General features: G+C 50.0%; 1 protein-coding gene across 1 annotated transcript in view; it reads left to right on the top strand.

The window, feature by feature from the left end:
• The window catches only part of LOC102770951 (protein dispatched homolog 1), a gene marked incomplete at its 3' end in the record, with an annotated part of 93,669 nt that extends 73,208 nt beyond the window's left edge, over positions 1-20,461 (top strand). The window contains exons 7-11 of the mRNA XM_015562340.1: positions 4,986-5,109; positions 5,957-6,084; positions 6,423-6,520; positions 9,439-9,536; positions 17,921-20,461. Coding sequence (XP_015417826.1) covers positions 4,986-5,109; positions 5,957-6,084; positions 6,423-6,520; positions 9,439-9,536; positions 17,921-20,461 — 2,989 coding nt within the window. The remainder of the gene's footprint in view (positions 1-4,985; positions 5,110-5,956; positions 6,085-6,422; positions 6,521-9,438; positions 9,537-17,920) is intronic.
• Between the last annotated feature and the right edge of the window lie 2 nt (positions 20,462-20,463).

Here is a 20,463-nt window from a genome sequence, read left to right as displayed (position 1 = left end):
AGGAAACCTGTGATTACTAACATTTTGAAGTGCTCATCTTTAGAGGACAAGAGGAATAAGCAGGAGTTACTGAGGGAAGTAGAAAGGGAAAAACCGAAGAGGCCATTTTTAGGAAGAGAGGGGTAGCTAGAGGGTTAAGTATGGCCGAGGTCAGGACACAGGAAAGCCAAGACCAGCTAGTTGATTTGGGCAGTTTCAGGAGAGCCGTGAGCGCAAGGTCCAGGCTAGAAGAGGGTTCGGGGCTGGGTGGTTGGTCAGGAAGAGGGGGCCTCTGGTATAAGGCACTTACCACTCTGCAGCGTAGCCGGCTTCTCGGAAGGGAAAGGGAGAAAGCAAAGTGTTTCCAGAAAGGCATGGGGGGAGGGGGCAGAAAAACATCTTTGTGAGCTAAGGGAAAATGTGCTGGGAGGGTCTTATTGTAATAAAGGGCCATTTTCAAGAGGCCCCCTATGATGTCACTTGAACAATAAGTTTGCCCTATAAGAGACTTTATTTATTCATTTATTTTCAGGGCCATTTTCAAGAGGCCCCCTATGATGTCACTTGAACAGTAAGTTTGCCCTATAAGACACTTTATTTATTCATTTATTTTCTTTTCTTATCCTCACCCGAGGATATGTTCATTGATTTAGAGAGAGAGAGATCTGTTGCCTCCCACACGCGTCCCCCCCCTCCTCCAGTGGGGATCGAACCCCCAACCTTTAGGTGTATGGGACGATGCTCCAACCAAAACCAACTGAGCCCCACCCAGCAGGGGCTTAGTTTATTTTCACAGTTATTTCTGATGTGGTTGCAAAGTAACCCAATGATTAGGTGGCTGCGAATCTATGAGTATATCTGAGGGACCTCCCACTGGGTGCTCGTGAAAACTCCGTGGCAGTAACGGCCTGAACCGGGATGCCAGGCCTTTTTTTATCCTCACCTGAGGATATGTTCATTGAGAGAGAGATCTGTTGCCTCCCATATGCGTACCCTCTCCCCCGGTGGGGATCGAACCCGCAACCTTTAGGTGTATGGGATGATGTTCCAACCAAAACCAACTGAGCCCCACCCGGCAGGGGCTTAGTTTATTTATTTTCACAGTTATTTCTGATGTGGTTGCAGAGTAACCCCAATGATAAGTAACCCCAATGATAAGGTCCCTCAGATATAAGTATACCTGAGGGACCTCCCATTGGGTGCTCGTGAAAACGCCAATGTGGCAGTAACAGCCTGGACCGGGATGCCAGGCTCGTGCCACCCACTCAGATCCACAGTTCACCACGAGCACATGTTCACTCAGCTCCTTCCGTTCCCTCACTCTGTGGAAGGAGGAGAGACCTGAAGGGCTGTGCATGGCCTGGCCTCGCCCTGGGTGGGGCTGTGGGCCCTCATCAGGGACAACTGTCACCTGGCCGTTCACTGGAGAGGACTGCCTGCTGCAGCCAGGTGTTAACGGAGGAGGGCTGCATCTTCCGTCTGAGGGTGTCCACAATCAGAACGGGCAGGTGACAGACAAGCGCTGTGGGATATGTAGATGTGCAGAACATACAACAGTGAAAGGAGTGGTCCCTTTTTTAAAATATTTTTTATTGATTTCAGAGAGAGGGAGGGAGATAGAAATATCAATGATGAGAGGGAATCATGGATCGGCTGCCTTCTGGGGATTGAGCCTAATACCTGGGCATGTGCCCTGACCGGGAATCGAACCAGCGACCTTTTGGTTCCTGGGTCAGTGCTCAACCACTGAGCCACACCGGCCGGGCAGGAGCGGTCTTTTTTGAAAATTCTTCCATTGTACATGTGGTCCCCTTTCCAAAGAAAATAATGTTCAAGTGCTTTATTCTTTAAACTTGGTTAGACTATATACCTTGAACCGGGACTTGCCAGGAGTGGAATTAGCGAGAGTGCACAGCAGTGAGATTTCACAGGCCCTTTAATTTCCTTTATGTCCCCACCTCCCTGCTTTTCTCGGTTTCCATCTTAATATCACACCCCTGTCCGCCTTTCACATTGTGCACGACACTCGTGTCCCCTCGTGGTGCCCAGGGCCTGGGGAGCAGGAGGCGCACAACCCCCTGAGCAGCACCGTGGCCCTTAGGAGGCATTCCCGCTGCTGTGGCCTCCGGATGCGGACTGCCTGTCTCTGTGTGAACAGCTGTCCCCGGCAAGGGTGGTGCCTGAAACATCTGGTGAGGAGGGTGGTGGTGGAGTCAGGTGAAAGGCGGGGACATGTATGTAAAAGTCAGCACATGTGTGTCGTGGGTAGCGGCGCGGCCAAATCAAAACCAAATGCTTTCCAGGGAGGGGAAGCGGTACTTGCAGTGGGTCTTTTAAGGTGGCTGCGCATGTGCGTGCAGAGTTTTCGAGAACACAAGACAAAAAGCCATCATAGGGGTGCATTAAACCACAGTATGAAAGCGAAGCCATCGGGGGCCCACTGCCCTCTATTGATAACGTGCTTGTAGGTAAAAATGCGTAACTTCTGGTTCATTTGAAAGAAAATGGATCCATTTAAAACAGGGTCTCATGAGTCATTGTGGAAGCCCGGGGCATTTCATTTCGCAGGGCTGGTCTTTTAAAGGTCTGGCACGTAAAGGCCTCTGTTCAGTCTGAAGCAGTGAAGAGAAAGTCTCAAGTGCGCTATTGACCGAGGACTTGAGCGCTTCAGAACCCGTTCCTCGCACCTTAGTTTGCATTTGGCGGGGGAGGAAATAAAGTGTGAAGAATATAAGCGCTGGGTGTGTTCTGTTACGTTTGAACCACCACCATCAGCCTGTTGTGGTTTATAGCTTTTCGTGTCATTCAGAATTATCCTGAAAAGGGTTTTCCCTCTTATCTAGCAGCGTTTTCCCTTGATGAGTGAGTCCTCGTCAGACTTGAAGTCCTGTGGGTCTAGGTGGTTTTGCGTCGAGAAATTAGCTGTTCGTGTGGCTTAGGCATTTAATTTTAAAATGTGAATTTGGGAAGAAGCTGACTTCTTCCAGATGTCTTTTGTTTCTCTTGTGTTTGAAGCAAGAGATGATATCATAGTGGTTACGAGGCCAGATTCTAGAACTAGACTACCTGGCTTCCAAGCTCTGGGACTTTTTATTGAGATATAATTGGGGTAATATTATGTTACTTTTAGGCGGACAACTTAATGATTCAATATTCTATATATTGCAAAAGGATTACTACAGTGAACTTAGTTAAATCAGTCACCGCACAGATTTCTTTCTTGTGATGAGGACTTTTATTTTGGCAAATACACAACACAGTGTGATTAACTATAGTCCCCGTGCTGTGCGTTACAGTCCGTGACTGATTTACTTTATAGCTGCGGTTCCTTGGTTTCATCTCATAAGTTGTTGTGAGAATTAAATGAGATGATAATCTATATAAAGGAACTCCTTGGAAGTGCAGGCTAGCATGCTTTATTTTCCTAAGATTACTTTTCAAAGAATAACAATGAAAAATGCCTCTACGCCCTTTGGCGCCCATTGGCTCAGTGATTGAACGTCGACCTGTGAACCAGGAGGACACCATTCGATTCCCAGTCAGGGCACAGGTCCAGGTTGTGGGCTCGATCCCCGTTGTGGGGAGGTAGTGGGGGAGGGCGTGCAGGAGGCAGCCGATCAATGATTCTCATCATTGATGTTTCTACCTCCCTCTCTCTCTCCCTTCCTCTGTGAAACCCATGAAAATATAATTTAAAAAAACAGCCTCTGCAAGTGCTCCTTAAAGCATAATTGTTATATTTTAATTTCCTTATTAAAATTTAGTTGGAAGCAAATAGCCCCACAAAGCCAGATCTGTGAAGCTGCGAGAATAGAATGTAAACATCAACAATCTATCCTTAGAGACACATAGCGGCTTTTTTCCAGAATGGTATTTACAGCCCGAGCTTTATTTACACAGCTAGCATCTAGCATGAAGCTGAAGAAGTCATTCACAAATATATGAGTAAGAAGCCGGTTTGAGACGAGCCAGAAATGGCCATCACAGCAGCCCAGGGAGCTAGCATGGACGAGAATTTGAGAGTCACTGTCCACAAGTTAAACGTGTCTTTTTTTCTGTAATAAAACTTCAAGACACTTGGAGTTGGCAAGACAGATTCTGCATTTTAGCAGAAGTTCAGTGTAGGTTCTACCGAGCGCTCAGTTCCTATCAAGACCTGGAAGCCTCAAGGTAATAAGGCGTGTGGTCCAGGTCTGGTGGGAGGAGCACAGAAGTAGGCCTTTGGGTCAGAGGTGGAGAAGGAGGGCGTGGAAGGGTGTCTGGAGAGATGGCTTGATGGTGGCATTTGGTAGCAGAGCGGTTTCCGAGGCGTGGTAGGAGACTAAAGCCAGGTTGGACAGTGAAGGGAGGGAGGTACATGGGGGTTTGTTCATCTAATCACTAGGTAGTTGTTAAGCACCTTTGAAAAGGTACTGTTCTAGGCTCTGATACTGCACTAAATAAATACATAAAGCAAAAATCTCTGCCTCATGGAGCTCACAGACCAATGGACATGTTCATTGTAGTTTTAGCTGGAAGGAAAGTTACAGGTGTAGGGGATTCTTTGGTTTGGTTCAGCTGTTTTTAAGATGTACACTCTAGGAATCTGTTTATGGGCTCAATTCTTTTTCCAGAACTTCCAGAGTAAAAGTCTGGAGAAAGGGAATAACCAGACAACCAGAGTTCTGGGAGAGAGGCGAGGAGTTTGGATCCTCTGCTAGGATACATCTTCTTTCCACTGAGGAAGTGTAAATTTCAGATCCTCTCTTCCCCAGGCACAGCTGTCGATAGAACATGTTATTTGTCAGAAATAGACAGTGTCTGACTCTCAGCCTGTGGCATGAGGACCGCTGCTATGTCATCGCAGAAATGAGAGGACAGTGATCTAGTAATCTCCTGCAATTACATAGGAATACTTATAACTCATGGAAGCTCTTATTGATACGTACCTGCACTGGGTCGGAGATAGCAAAAACTCTCCACTGCTTCTAAGAGGCCTTCTCGGCACTTTCTCTCTGCTTCTGTAGTTACGCGGCCCTGCTTGCCGACTGGCCCGTGGTGGTCCTGGGCATGTGCACTGTGCTCATCGTGGTGTGTGCCTTGGTCGGAGTATTGGTGCCGGAGCTGCCTGACTTCTCTGACCCATTGCTGGTAAGGAGGGTTGGGCCAGGAGCGTTTGTTTATCTATTTTCTTTAGCCCAAAACCATCTTTAAAAAAAAATATGTTAATACCAATTGCATTATGTTCGATAGGATCCCATTTTTTAAAAAACCTTCTCAAGCCATTGATAGGTATACAGGTCTCTTTCAGCAAATTAGAGATATAGCTTCTCTGTCCTCAGACCCGTAAAGGTTAAGAAACATGCTCACCATGAAGAATCTGGAATCTTGTGCTTCTCAGTCCCCATGTTTAATCTAAAGAGCAAGAAATGGGAGAATCTGCTGACTACAAAAAATTTCATGAAGTCTTTAAACTGTCTTCTCCCCCCCCTCCCCACCCCTCCCTCACCCCCAAGAGAAGCTAAAGGAATTTTGGCATTGCTAAGCGATAGTAGGGGCTGTTTCTAAGTAAAATCTGCTTTGGGGTGGAATAATGAGGAAAAGATGAGCAAGTTTGAATGATACCCTCTTTGTGAAACACTGTAACATGCACAATATAATTTAATTTGACCATAATATGTTATAACCTAAAAGTAGGCATTTACAAAAAGCTTGGGTATGAATTTGAAAGAAGCTTTAGATAAGTTTTTTTTTTCCCCCCTTTCCTGAGACATGTGGCATACCAAAGAGTCAGAATGTTTTGCCACAGTAAATAGGTGGTCATTATCAGGTTAAGTCACCTTGTTTTAATGCTGGTCACCTCTGGAGTGAGGAACCTCTGTATGTGTATTTTCGGTTGGAAGCTATTCATCACCTTGACATTGCTTTCCCAAACTGCTGAACTACCCTGAGCCTGAAATGAAGGACACTAACAGGAATTTGTAACTTTTTGCCTTAGGGTTTTGAACCAAGAGGGACTACAATAGGCCAGAGACTGGTCACGTGGAATAACATGGTGAAAAACACGGGATACAAAGCAACATTAGCCAATTATCCCTTTAAATATGCAGATGAGCAAGCCAAAAGGTAATCATTTATTAACGTTCAGACAAAACATTGCTTAGTGAATTCCACTTTTAAACACTGCCTGAGCAAAAAGATAAAAGGTAAAATGTGTGGCTCAAAATCTTGTTTAAATTGCCATTGTCTAGTGAGATTTTGTTGTATTGGGATGAAAAAGTGAGCATTTGGGGGCTTTTTTCCTTTCAGAAGTGAGAAAATTAATGTTGGTTGCTTATATTAATCCTTCCAACTTAATTTCCATTGCTAAGTAGGCCATGACTTTGAGGATGTCCTGTTACAGGCACGTTTATGGGCCTTGAAATAGCTCGCATTTTATTGAAGATCACCTTGCTCTGTTTCAGCCATCGGGATGACAGATGGTCGGACGACCATTATGAAAGAGAAAAGAGAGAAGTTGACTGGAACTTCCACAAAGACAGCTTTTTCTGCGATGTTCCAAGTGAGTGGTGTTTGTAGATGAGCATACCTCTCAGCGGCTCCCTGGCCCTCTTGAGACGGACACGATTAAGATCTAAGATCGGGGCTGATGGCAGCGTGTGGCTGGTCTTAAAGGGATTCTGGCTTCATTAACTTGTCATTGTATATCTCCAGGTCAGGCAGCCACTGCTCTGAATTTGTTTGCCTATAAGGAAAATGAACAAGGAAGAGATGATGGAGTTATACTTGATTTTAAGGAGGATATAAATCTAGTAAAATTCTTGTGCTGGCCCCAAATTTCAAGTCACCTTTGTTTTGTTAATCCTCACCCAAGGTTATTTTTTCTATGGATTTTTTTTTTTTCCCAGAGAGAGTGGAAGGGAGTGGGAGAAAGAGAGAGAAACATCAGTGTAAGAGAGACACATCGATTGGTTGATTGGTTGCTTCCTGCACGAGCCCCAACCGGGGCCAGGGATTGAGCCTGCAACCAACGTACATGCCCTTGACCAGAATCGAACCCAAGACCCTTCAGTCCTCGGGCCCATGCTCCCACCACAGAGCCAAACTGGCTAGGGCTCAAGTCACTTTCTAAAATTCCTCGTACTATTGAAAAAATAGTGCACATTTTAGGATTGAACCCTGAAATAATCTACTGTATGACCAAAAATGTAGCTTTAAAATTTTGACTCCTTCAAAAAGTCTTCTGTGGCCCTGGCCGGTTTGGCTCAGTGGATAGAGCATCAGCCTGCGACTCAAGGGTCCCAGGTTCAGTTCCGGTCAGGGGCATGTACCTTGGTTGCGGGCACATCCCCAGTGGGGCGTGTGCAGGAGGCAGCTGATTGATGTTTCCAACTCTCTATCCCTCTCCCTTCCTCTCTGTAAAAAAAATCAATAAAATATATTAAAAAAAAAAAGTCTTCTGTGTGCCTGCCTTGTCCTTAGGCATTAGAGACAGAGAGATGAGCAAAGACGAGCCCAGAAGCCCAAAGCTTGAATGTCACAGGGACCTGGGTCATGATGTGAGTGAGTGATCCAGGCGGGAGACAGCAAGAAGCGGTACACGTGGGGAGCTGGAGAGCGCCTCTGGGAAGAAAGCAATTGCTACTTTGCAGCAGAACATGCCCTTGCAGAAATGAAAGGCCAGATAGTGTAAGAACTTCCCTGAGGCCAAGAAGCCAGATTTATGTCGGCAGCAAATTCGCTGAAAATCTGCTGTCGCCTGGAGTTGGCCTAGCCCCTCTGCAGTTGCCACGGAGTGATGAGTACAGGCCAGAGCAGCAGCCGCCATTGGCACCTTTCAGGCCTCACAGACCACCGGTTGGCGACTGCTGGGCTAGAGGAAGTGCATGTAAGTGTGTAAGTCGCCGATCAGCCTAGATGAGGAGTGAGGAACTGTGGAGTGAACATTAACATTAAGCTCTTTTGAGTCTAGCTTTTTTGGTTGTTGAAAATCTCTCTAAAATGTAGCTTCCTGTAAATCACATTACAGAGGACCTGATTGGCTCTCGGATGTTTCTAGATCTTGCCATGCCCCCGGGTCTTTATTGTGGACACTTTCACTCCATAGTCATTAGCGAGATAGAAAGTAGGAGATTAGGGAGCGCTTTATACCAATCCCAGGAAGCAACGCAAGGTTTTTTTCTGTCTCTTATTGGAAAAGTTGGTTTCTGGTTAGTTGCATGTTCAGCTAGCTTGTCTCCCTCAAAGTGTGGCTAGATATTGCTTAACCAGCATCTCTCTTAACCAGGAAGCACATTAGCAAATCCACGAGATACAGTCTCCTTTATATTTCTGTAGTCAGCACTAAATATTTGTCCCATGAGCAGTAGGTTCCACCCTGATAAAGTCATTTCTGACTGCTCGAATGAAATGTTCCACAAAGCTTATTTAGATCTGTAAAACCAATCAACATACGATAACAGCCGTTCGATGAAGACAGGCGTTTACCAAAGAAAACTTCAGAATTGTGAACAGAGTTTACGTAATAAAAGCTTTATTCATTCATTCGCAGGTTGAGTTTCTTTGTTAGCACATTTAGGCATCTTAGCTCACGGGAAACTCATCTGCTCCGTTTTCCTTGGTTCAGATTTTTGGTCACAGCCGGGGCGGGGGGGGGGGGGGGGGGGCAGGCAGAAAGAGGACCTACTCAGCACCCCTTTTCCGTCTCATTTAGTCCCCACGGCCGTTGGAGATGGTGTTGCTGTCTCCATCTAACCAGTGAGGAGCCGAGGTGCAGAGAAGCAGTTAGTTGCCCAAGATCGCCAGCTAGGAATCGCCAAGACCTGGTCACACCCAGGGCTAACGCCAAAGACCACGCCCTTTCCAGAACATCGCACAGCCTCCCTCACTCAGAAACACGTTTTATATGAGGATGATTTTCCACACAGCTTTTCTACTCTGGCGAACTCCGCCAGGACGTGGAGGGGTCTGCGATCCCGGCCAGCAGCCTGTACTTAGGGGACTGTTTTTACTGCTTTTAAATGGATCAGCTGCCATGCCTCCTCTTTAGTTAGCTGCCAGAGAGAGAGAGCGCCCCTACCATCCATCCTCGCAGTCCCCGTGCGTCATTCTCTGATGACGTGCCATCGTGGTGACGTGCTGGGAAATGAAGAGGGAGGCAATCGATTAACTGCCCGCTGGACATTCTGTGGATTGCTCTTCCTCATTAGAGCCTGACCTGCACTTCATTTGTCATGTGAGTCCTGTGGTTTTTCAGGTGCAGAGAGTAGACAGAGGCCTTGAGCGAAGACAGTGTTAGGGCGTTGCTTTTTTTTTTTTTTTTTTAACATTTTCTCCTGGAATTTGTCGAAGGAAGGGCTCCCCTGCCGGTAATGAATTGTCCATGTGGCTTCCCAGTTTGAATCGCTTCTAAAATGCCACGTCTTAGGGAATCCGTGAATAATTCATAACCCTGTTTCTTTTCTTTTTTCATCTTCACAGGTGACCGCTATTCCAGGGTAGTGTTTGCTTCAGCCGGAGGAGAGACGTTATGGAATTTACCAGCCATTAAATCGATGTGCAATGTAGATAATTCAAGGGTATGTAAAGGGAAACTGAAGTAGGTTTGGCACCAATGAGGCGATGCTTTTGAAACTCGGCTTACTGCTGGGTCCCGTCTGATCCGACGGGAGTCCTTGCGGGGCTCGCCTGCGAGGAGTGAACAGCGGCAGGCCGCCTGGCAGTCTCTTAGATCCCAGGATCAAAGTGTCCCCGTCCCCACCCTCCACACTGTCTTCCCCAATAAAGGACTTGTTTCTTTCGCTCTCCTGTTCTTTGTCTGTGACAGTCTCTTGTATTCTTTCACAGCAGCTCTCCTTTCAGGATCATAGTTCAGACTCTTTTTCCTTCTTTTGTCATATTTCCTCTCCTAATCTGCTTTCATTGTTCACCACGCTTCCCCCCGAGGCAACTGTCAGCACCTTAATTATGCAGCCAAATGCCGGCCTTCCTAGCAGTCCCTGGGCCATTTCCCTGTGACCTCAAAGGAAGGTTTAGGGCCCAGGCTGGGGAAAGGGACATCAAAGGATATGAATCGGTATCTGTGCACATGGCCGGAGCACCTTGCTCTGGAGAAGGCAGAGGATGCCGGGGAGACAGCACTTCCTGTCCTGGAGCCCAAAAGCTGTCAGGCCAGAGCATGCCAAGGCCGCCTCTGGGAGAGCTGTCAATTCCCCGAGTTCAGAGGCAGTTTCTCCAGGTAGAAACTGCTGTCTGGTGTCACTCCTGGGCCTGTCCAAGCACAGTGACCAGCGGAAAGGAACTCACTACATTCTTAGCGCCACCCTAAGGTACAGCTGGAAATGGAAGCGCCTGCAATGCTGAGAGCTAGCCTGACCATCAGTGCAATCGCCTGTTCTGGCAACAGCGTTCCTTAATGGAGTAAGAGGCAGAACGGACGCTGAGGCCACCCAGACTGGCCGTCCTATTGAGCCGAGAACTAAGTTAGTTCTCAGGTTCGCTAATTGGCCCCAGATCTCCTGACTCTCTTCATCCTGAGAGGCGTTTATACCTTTTGGAAGTAACTTCCCCGTGGGGTGAGCCATCAGGATTTGCTGCGAGTACCCTCTTGTCTCTGTCCAACTCCAAACAGGCCAGAGGCACAGACCATCAGTAAACGACGGCAGCTTCTCCCCAGGTCAGTTTTCATCGGCCGCGTTTTCTCTCTCCCACACGATCAGTTCGTTATTCGGGAGCTGTGAAGGTGTTTCTTCTCGTTACGGGCTCCACCTTCTTCTGTAGACAGTGAGGCCCGGAGGAGGAGATGGTGGAGTATCTGTGATGAGTAGACGATGCCCCGTCCTGTACCTCACTCACCAGGCCTGTGACCTTGGGACTTGTAACGCGGTGTAAGCCGGGCTGGTTACCGGACGTTCACACCTTGGATGAGAACAGCTCCTTCCCTTCCGTACCTCCTAGTTCTCGTTACCCCACCTTCACAGTTGATCTTTAGACCTTCCCCCCCTGAAGACACTGTAGTGACTGAATTCACGCTGTTGATTAATAGCTGATGTCTATTGAGCGCTGCTGATGTCTGCCAGGGCGTGTCCCAAACACCTAATGAATTATTTCATTATTCGTTGAATTATTGTTCATCGGCACCATAGTGTTATGAATTAAGTACTGTTATTGCCCATTTATTTATCTTTTAAATATTTTTTATTGGTTTCAGAGAGAGGAAAGGAGAGAGAGAAACATCAATGATGAGAACCATCAATCGGCTGCCTCCTGCACACCCCTTACTGGAGATCAAGCCCACAACCTAAGCATCGGCCCATGAACATGACCTCCTGGTTCATGGGTCAGTGCTTAACCATTGAGCCACACAGGCTGGGCTTACTGTCCAATTTATAGATGAGGAAAGTTCACACAGGAGGGAAGTGGCAAATGCAGGATTTGAGCCAAGTCTCACTTCAGCCTGTGCCTCATGCTCCCAAAATGCAAGAAATACACCATTTTTGTTCAGTTTTACTATAGATGCCATTTCCAACTCAAACGAACCTCAGAGTCACCATGGCCTGGAATAAGTGTCATTTTTAGAGCTAGCAGTTTATTCCGTGATGCCTTCAAAGACTCAGAAGCCAGAAAGCAGTGCTGAGGCACATAGCTTTCACAAGTGGGAGCAATACACTGTTTCATGTATAACCCATATCCATCCAGAGCAGATGGATAAAATGAGCATCGATAGGTGGCTTCCCGAAAGGCATCCAGAACGGACACGATAAAAAGGTTGAATGAATGACACGAAGGGGAAGTAACGGGAGGAAAATCACGAAGCTAAGGGTGAGATTTAACATGAAAGAACACATACCCCGTGATCCTGTACACTGGCTGATCGGGAGCAGCAAACTTGTTTGTACCCTCCCTGACAGCCACCGCAAAAAGCAACTCACAGTCAAGGGCGAAAGCCAGAGAATAGGGTAACGAGTTTCTTTCTCGAGGATATCCAGTTTCCCCTAATAGTAAGGCAGGCGAGGACCGCCCTCGCTCCTCACAGCCTTCAGCAAAAAGCAGGATGTGTTCAGGGACCTCAGCCTGCTCACAGAGATACAGGACGGACCCTTAGCTGATGATAGACCCTGTCTCAGGCAGGTTGGTAGCAGGAACACGTCATAGCAGAAGCATTTCTACAAGAGATTAATGCAAGGACATCTAAATATGTGGCCTGCTAGTGGTTTAATACATTAGCAGAATGCAGACCATAAAGGCATGGGTGCACTCTGCCTCTTTGAGTGTTTTTCTCCCCTGGGCTCGGAATAAGGATTGGGTAGCTTCGCGGTCAAGTTTGTAACCCGTAGCAAGGACACCCTAAGCATTGTGGTCCACGTGTGAAGTGTGCGGAACACACCCAAGACACGCAGCTCAGTGAGTGGCCCAGCCAGTCACAGACCCGCACCAGCACGTGGACAGCTAGATCACGGGGTCCCCAAATTCTGCCTCCGAGGGCATAGCTGTCATTTTCACTTGTTAAATGAGATGCTGTTTTTACCAATTGCTAGTGCCTTTGTATTCTCATCTCTAACTCTGCCGTGAACCCAGAACAGTAAACCTTTCCTGTAGGGATGAGATATTCAGTGGCACCTCGGTTAGCAGGTCAGATTTCAGGTTATTTCAGATGGTTGCCGAGCCTCTTTTAGTCCCTCAGCTCTGGGCCCTTTTCGGGCTTTTATTTGTTGCTGTGGTTTGAGCAAACTGTGTCCAGAGGCTACTTGGCCATATCCCGCCACCCTCTCCCCCCAAATGCTAGTATTCTACTTATGTACTTGATTATTTTTTAAAATATATTTTATTGGTTTTTTACAGAGAGGAAGGGAGAGGGGTAGAGAGTTAGAAACATCGATCAGCTGCCTCCTGCACACCCCCTACTGGGGATGTGCCCGCAACCAACGTACGTGCCCGCAACCAAGGTACATGCCCTTGACCGGAATCGAACCTGGGACCCTTCAGTCCGCAGGCCGACGCTCTATCCACTGAGTCAAACCGGTTAGGGCCGCACTTAATTATTAACAACATCATGTTGAATGGGACACACACCAAAATGACACAGAGCAGAAGAGCTTTCCTGTCGGTAGGTCGACCCTAGAAAACGTCTGGTCCTCAGTGTAACATCCAGGGGGACCTGACTTCCGCTGTCGCCTGCCTGTGCTGACAGCACACTGAGTTCACCCCCAGCGTCCGTTCCCACGACAAGCCCCAGACACGCCGAGTCCAGGCAGCCTTGCCCTCCCCCACGAAGAGCTTCCGCTCCCAAGTTCCGGCTCCCTCCTGACAGTCTGTTCCTTAGCCTTTCACAGGAGCCTCAGTTGTTGCCCCGTCTTCTCCGTTCCTTTTCTGCCCTTTGATCTCGGGGGCCACTGGCAGTTGCCACTCGTGCCCAGCAGTGTGCTCCTCTAGCTGTCTCTGCTGGAAACCCTGAGCCCTGCTCCTTAGTCTGCGCATCGTCGGAGGCAGGACTCTGAGCGATCGGCTGATAACAGGGATTTGAAATTCGGTGCCTAAGATCCTGTTTTCTGGGGCAGCTCTCATGGATAGCTAGACCCTCCCCAGTGCTTGTTCTAAGGAAGCCTGGAGCCCTGCCTTTTCTCTCCTCTCAGGTCCCTTCAGTTTTCCAGTCACGAGGCCAGCGTTACTAGAACCTGGGATCAGGGGGTGACTTGCTTCCCGTTAGCTGCTTCCCTGAGCCTCTTAAAATAGCTCCAGCTCGGCCGCTAGTTCTAAAAGCTAAGGGATGATTTAAAGCTCGGCTGCCACCTTTTTCTCTCCTCTTCCTTTACCCCCTGTTTAAGCCAACCCCACCCTGCTGCCGTCTAACCAGGAAATGTGCAGGGACACGGGACAGCCACATAAGCAGCGTGCTTTCTGCAGCAGGCGATTTGCCAGTGCCTCCAATTAAGAGTTGCGCTGCTCACCAGAGTTACAAGAAGCCGCCCTCACTCACTCTGTCCCTATGTTTATAATTGTCAAAGATTCTGAAATCATCCCTATGAACGCTTTTCCCCAAAATACGGCAGAAATGTATGTCCTCTGCATAAAGACATACCTGCTTGCCAAGCTCCGTAAGCCCCACCGGGTAATAGATAACCAAGTGTCAGCCGGCTGAGTCTCACCACCAAGTGAGGGCCGCTGTCCACCACACGGACTCCTCTTGGCATCCCCTCCGCAGGCTCACGCAGACCCTCCCGCATAACACGCTGGTCCTTCCACATGAGTTAGAATCGCTGGTTTTCTGGTCTCATTTCCCTGTTGCTCGCGAGTGACTTCAGGGCAAGGCCCGCTGTGCCGTATTCATCTTGTATGGGCGTCAGTAACATTTTTTCCTTTTGAACGGAGGGACGGGTGGCACCATACGGCCTCGCTCCTGACCGCCTTGGCCAGTGATGGCGAGCCTTTTGAGCTCGGCGTGTCAGCATTTTGAAAAACTCTAACTTAACTCTGGTGCTGTGTCACACACAGAAATTTTTTGATCTTTGCAACCATAGTAAAACAAAGATTAATATTTTTGATATTTACTTTATATATTTAAATGCCATTTAACAAAGAAAAATCAACCAAAAAAATGAGTTTGCATGTCACCTCTGACACGCGTGTCACCTCTGACACGCGTGTCACCGGTTCGCCATCACTGGCCTAGGCAGTTCCTTGTCCTGCATTCCCTTAGACTCAGGGCCTCAGGCACTAGCTTCCAACCCCGGGTAAGTGGACCGTCACGATGTCTCAGTTCTGTCCTTACTTCTTACCCTGCACGCGCCCTCGGAACCGCTTTCCAAGGTGGTCCATCCGCCAGCCCCGCCCTGGAGTCGGGATCGCCGCTCCGGAGGCTGCTGGCGTTTATTTTTCATAGTGACCATCCCAGTAGTGTTCGTCTGGTCCAACATTCTCATCTTCGATCAGACATCCTCGTGGAAAACAAAAACCCTGCTGGTATTTGCGAAGGCTATTCAGGGACAGGATTCTGTGCTTGCCTTCCCAGTTCCCACTGGCAACCTGCTTCCTTTATCTTTCCGCCCAGTCATTTCATCCGCTGCAAACAGGTTCCTTCTAGCAGATCCTGGGTTTCGTAATGGGTGCGATTCATCTTCCTCCACCTGAGAACGGTCAGGCATTGGGGTTGCCCTGCCTCTCTGCTCCCCCCGCTGAGTGAAGGGGCCTGCGGATTCTCTCTCTGCAGGGAGGGAACTAGTAGCTGCCGCGAAGACCGGCGGGTGCCCTCCCAGAGTGCCCTGGTGTCCGCTGGGCATCTGCTCCCCCTGACAGCCTAGGTGACTGTCTTCACCTGGTAGCAGCTAAATAGGAATTACCCTATTTTGTGAAATGTCAAGTAATTACTGCTCTTTGGAAGTGAACTTGAAAGTGAGGGCTTTGTTACAATAAACATTGATTTAGTACACTTGAATGATAGCTTTTTTGACTTTTTTTTTTTAACTGAAGACAGAGTATCTTTGAAAACAGCAATTTTTATTATGGAAATTTTCAAACCGATGCAGAAGTAGAATAACAGAATAATTCCTCACATGAAAGTCTCCCAGCGTCAGCCGTTCCCAGTACATGGCCAATTTATTTTATCTGAGTCCCATTGAAGTACAGTTGACCTTGAACGGCATGGCAGTTTGCGGGGCCAACCCCCTGTGCTGTAGAAAATTCACATAAAACTTTTGACTCCCCAAAGGCTTAACTGCGTATCTTGACGGCCAGGGCTTAGGTTCTGAGTGACTTGGTTCTTCGGTAAGTCTCAGTTCCAAAGAGGCGATTGTGCCAACATGTCCTCCACTTGGAGAAGGTATTTCGTGCATGATTGATAAAGCCCACTTTAATAAAGATCAAGGTGGGTTTAGTCAAAAATATTTAGAAGGTATTTCGTGCATGATTGATAAAGCCCAACTTTAATAAAGATCAAGGTGGGTTTAGTAAAAAATATTCACACCCCTCTTTTTTAAAAATGTTTTTATTGATTTCAGAGAGGAAGGCAGTGGGAGAGGGAGAAACATCAATGATGAGAGAATCATGGATCAGCTGCCTCCTGCACACCCCCTACTGGGGATGGAGGCCGTAACCTGGGCATGTGCCCTGACCAGGAATCGAACCATGACCCCCTGGTTCCTAGGTCGACGCTTAATCACTGAGCCACACCAGCCGGGCACTCATACTCTTCTTGAACTTCGGAGTTTCCTCCCTGAACAGCCTTTGGCAAGTGAGACGAGGGCCCGTGAGAAGTGGGTCATCTCTAGCTCTGGTGCTTCGAGAGGAGTCTGCACGGGCTCCCAGGAGGGGCTGTTCCGAAGGCCGTGGACTGGCACTGGCTTCCGCATGAATCAGCAAGGCCAGGCTTGGCATTGGGACAACTTACCCATTTTCTGTAACCAGAACAGCCGTCAGCAGAAAAGCATTCTCCGGGAAGAGCAGCCCATGGGAAGTACTGTCCCCTGAACCCGGTCGTCACACCTGCTAGTACCAGGCAGCAGAGCCCTGTTTGCCGAGAGAGGAAGTTCTCCCCAAGGGGTTCGGCCACCTTGAGTAGACTTTAAAGGATGCGGAGGAAATCATTAAACTCCTTATTTATGGTATTAATTGTACATATTCGTTTACAATCAGATATATCCCAGGGTGGGCACAAGCAGGTTCACAGTTGTGAGTACGCATAACACAGAGTTTTTATTCCTGTGTGATTATTGTATTATTTCTTTGTACAACTATAAACCAACTTTTGCCCACCCCTGTGAATGTACATATCTCAGGAAACAGTTTTATTCCAGGGCTTTCATGCATCTTTGTCATCAGCGCTTCTGGTCGCAACAGTCACTTTTTAAAAAAATTGTTTTAAAAGGGTTTTTTATTGATTGTTAGAGAGAGAGGAAGGGAGAGGGAGAGAAACATCGATGTGAGCACAAACCATGATTGGCTGCCTCCTGCACGCCCCCTACCAGCTCCCTACCAGCTTGGGGAATGTGTCCTGACCCGGAGTTGAACCGGCAACCTTTAGGTGCACAGGGTGAGGCCCAACCAACTGAGCCACACCAGCCAGTTGCTTTCTGATTCGCTGACAGTTTTCTAGGAGATGTCCTGTTGCTTCCAACTGGGTTGATTGAGCCAATATACCTTCACCACCCAACGTTTCATACTGATATCCAGAAATGTAGGGCAAAGCCACAGATTGGTTTCATGAATCAATTGGCCCCTTGTCCTCTTAACTGATCTGGTAGGTATGCATACCCAAGCCTCACAGCCTGTCCACTCTATTGCTTTTCAGAGGGACTTTGAAAAGGCCTGTTTACGGAAGAGGTGTTAATTTCCTCCCCTCTTTGAAGCCACACCAGCACTGGCTGCAGTTGTTTCGCGCTTGCCTGTCATCCTCAAGCAGTACTTTGTTGTTCAAAGTAGCCCAGCGAGGACTTTGCCACAGCAGGGCTCTGAGGGGAGCTCACACCCGGCATTCACACCGGAGGATGGCTGTTTACCTTCTGTAACTCCCTGGTCCTCAAGGCCACCTTAACCCAGACCTCTGAGCAACCCGCTTTATTAATTTATTTATTTTAAATATGTTTTTATTGATTTCAGAGAAGAAGGGAGAGGGGGAGAGAGAGAGACATTGATGAGAGAGAGGTCAAAGTGCCCAGGATGCGGGAGACCCTCACTGAGCTCTTCTTTTGTTTTTCTATTGTTTGGTTTTTAAAAATATTTGTATTGATTTCAGAGAGGAAGGGAGAGGGAGAGAGAGAGATAGAAACATCAACGATGAGAGAGAATCATGGATCGGCTGCCTCCTACAGGCCCCCCACTGGGGATCTAGCCCACAACCCGGGCATGTGCCCTGACCGGGAATCAAACCGTGACCTCCTGGTTCCTAGGTCGATGCTCACCCACTGAGCCATGCCGCCCCGGTGAGCGACCCTGTTTTAAACGCCCGTCCTCCGTGTGTCTGTCTCTGCAGATCAGGGCGCACCCCCAGTTCAGCGACCTCTGCCAGAGGACCACGGCCGCCTCCTGCTGCCCCAGCTGGACGCTGGGCAACTACATCGCCATCCTGAACAACCGGTCGTCCTGCCAGAAGATCGTGGAGCGGGACGTGACCCACACGCTGAAGCTGCTCCGCGCCTGCGCCAAGCACTACCAGAACGGCACGCTGGAGCCCGACTGCTGGGACGCGGCGGCCCGGAGGAAGGACCAGCTCAAGTGCGCCCACGTGCCGCGCAAGTGCACCAAGTACAACGCCGTCTACCAGATCCTGCACTACCTGGTGGACAAGGACTTCCTGGCCCCGCGGGCGGCCGACCAGCCCGCGCCCGCCCTCAGGTACAGCATGCTCTTCTCGCCCACCGAGAAGGGGGAGAGCATGATGGGCATCTATCTGGACAACTTCGAGCGCTGGAACGCGTCCGACGGCGTCACCACCGTCACCGGCATCGAGTTTGGGATCAAGCACAGCCTGTTCCAGGACTACCTGCTGATGGACACCGTGTACCCCGCCATCGCCATCGTCATCGTCCTGCTCGTCATGTGCGTCTACACCCGGTCCGTGTTCATCACGCTCATGACCATGTTCGCCATCATCAGCTCCCTGATCGTCTCCTACTTCCTCTACCGCGTCGTGTTCAACTTCGAGTTCTTCCCCTTCATGAACCTCACGGCGCTCATCATCCTGGTGGGGATCGGGGCGGACGACGCCTTCGTCCTGTGCGACGTCTGGAACTACACCAAGTTCGACAAGCCCCAGGCCGACACCGCGGAGACGGTGGGCGTCACCCTGCAGCACGCCGCCCTGTCCATGTTCGTCACCAGCTTCACCACGGCCGCCGCCTTCTACGCCAACTACGTGAGCAATATCACGGCCATCCGCTGCTTCGGGGTGTACGCGGGCACGGCCATCCTGGTCAACTACCTGCTGATGGTCACGTGGCTGCCCGCCGTGGTCGTGCTGCACGAGCGGTACCTGCTCAACGTATTCACCTGCTTCCGGAAGCCCCAGCCGCAGGTGTACCCCCACAAGAGCTGCTGGGCGGCCGCGTGCCGGGCGGGCCACAAGGCCCTGTTTGCCGTCTCCGAGGCCTCGCGCATTTTCTTCGAGAAGGTGTTGCCCTGCATCGTCATTAAGTTCCGCTACCTCTGGCTCTTCTGGTTCCTCGCCCTGACCGTGGGGGGCGCCTACATCGTGTGCGTGAACCCCAAGATGAAGCTGCCCTCCTTGGAGCTGTCCGAGTTCCAGGTGTTCCGGTCGTCTCACCCGTTCGAGCGCTACGACGCCGAGTACAAGAAGCTCTTCATGTTCGAGCGCGTCCACCACGGCGAGGAGCTGCACATGCCCATCACGGTGATCTGGGGGGTGTCCCCCGAGGACAACGGCAACCCGCTGAACCCCAAGAGCAAAGGCAAGCTGACCTTGGACAGCAGCTTCAACATCGCCAGCCCCGCGTCCCAGGTCTGGATTCTGCACTTCTGCCAGAAGCTGCGAAACCAGACCTTCTTCTACCAGACGGATGAGCAGGACTTCACCAGCTGCTTCATCGAGACCTTCAAGCGCTGGATGGAGAACCAGGACTGCGACGAGCCGGCCCTGTACCCCTGCTGCAGCCGCTGGAGCTTCCCCTACAAGCAGGAGGTCTTCGAGCTGTGCATCAAGAGGGCCATCATGGAGCTGGAGCGCAGCACGGGGTACCACCTGGACAGCAAGACCCCGGGGCCCCGCTTCGACATCAACGACACCATCCGGGCCGTGGTCTTGGAGTTCCCGAGCACCTACCTCTTCACGCTGGCCTACGAGAAGATGCACCAGTTCTACAGGGAGGTGGACGCGTGGATCTCCCGCGAGCTGAGCTCGGCCCCCGAGGGCCTGGGCAACGGCTGGTTCGTCAGCAACCTGGAGTTCTACGACCTGCAGGACAGCCTTTCGGACGGCACGCTGGTGGCCATGGGGCTCTCCGTGGCCGTGGCCTTCAGCGTGATGCTGCTCACCACCTGGAACGTGATCATCAGCCTCTATGCCATCGTCTCCATCGCCGGGACCATATTTGTGACGGTCGGCTCGCTCGTCCTGCTGGGCTGGGAGCTGAACGTGTTGGAGTCTGTCACCATCTCGGTGGCGGTGGGCCTGTCGGTGGACTTCGCTGTCCACTACGGGGTGGCGTACCGCCTGGCCCCGGACGCCGACCGGGAGGGGAAGGTGGTCTTCTCCCTGAGCCGCATGGGCTCCGCCATCGCCATGGCTGCCCTGACCACCTTCGTGGCCGGGGCCATGATGATGCCGTCCACCGTCCTGGCCTACACCCAGCTGGGCACCTTCATGATGCTCATCATGTGCATCAGCTGGGCCTTCGCCACCTTCTTCTTCCAGTGCCTGTGCCGCTGCCTCGGGCCGCAGGGCGCCTGCGGGCAGATCCCGCTGCCCAGGAAGCTCCAGTGCAGCGCCTTCGCCCACCCCTCGCCCGCGAGTCCTCGGGACAAGGGACCGAGCAAAACGCACAGCGCGAACGCTTATCA

The sequence above is a fragment of the Myotis davidii genome, unplaced genomic scaffold (assembly GCF_000327345.1).
Source record: "Myotis davidii unplaced genomic scaffold, ASM32734v1 scaffold174, whole genome shotgun sequence".
In the NCBI taxonomy this organism is placed as follows: Eukaryota; Metazoa; Chordata; class Mammalia; order Chiroptera; family Vespertilionidae; genus Myotis; species Myotis davidii.
The sequence above is the reverse complement of the archived record's forward strand: the minus strand, read 5'-3'. Positions and strand labels throughout refer to the sequence as shown.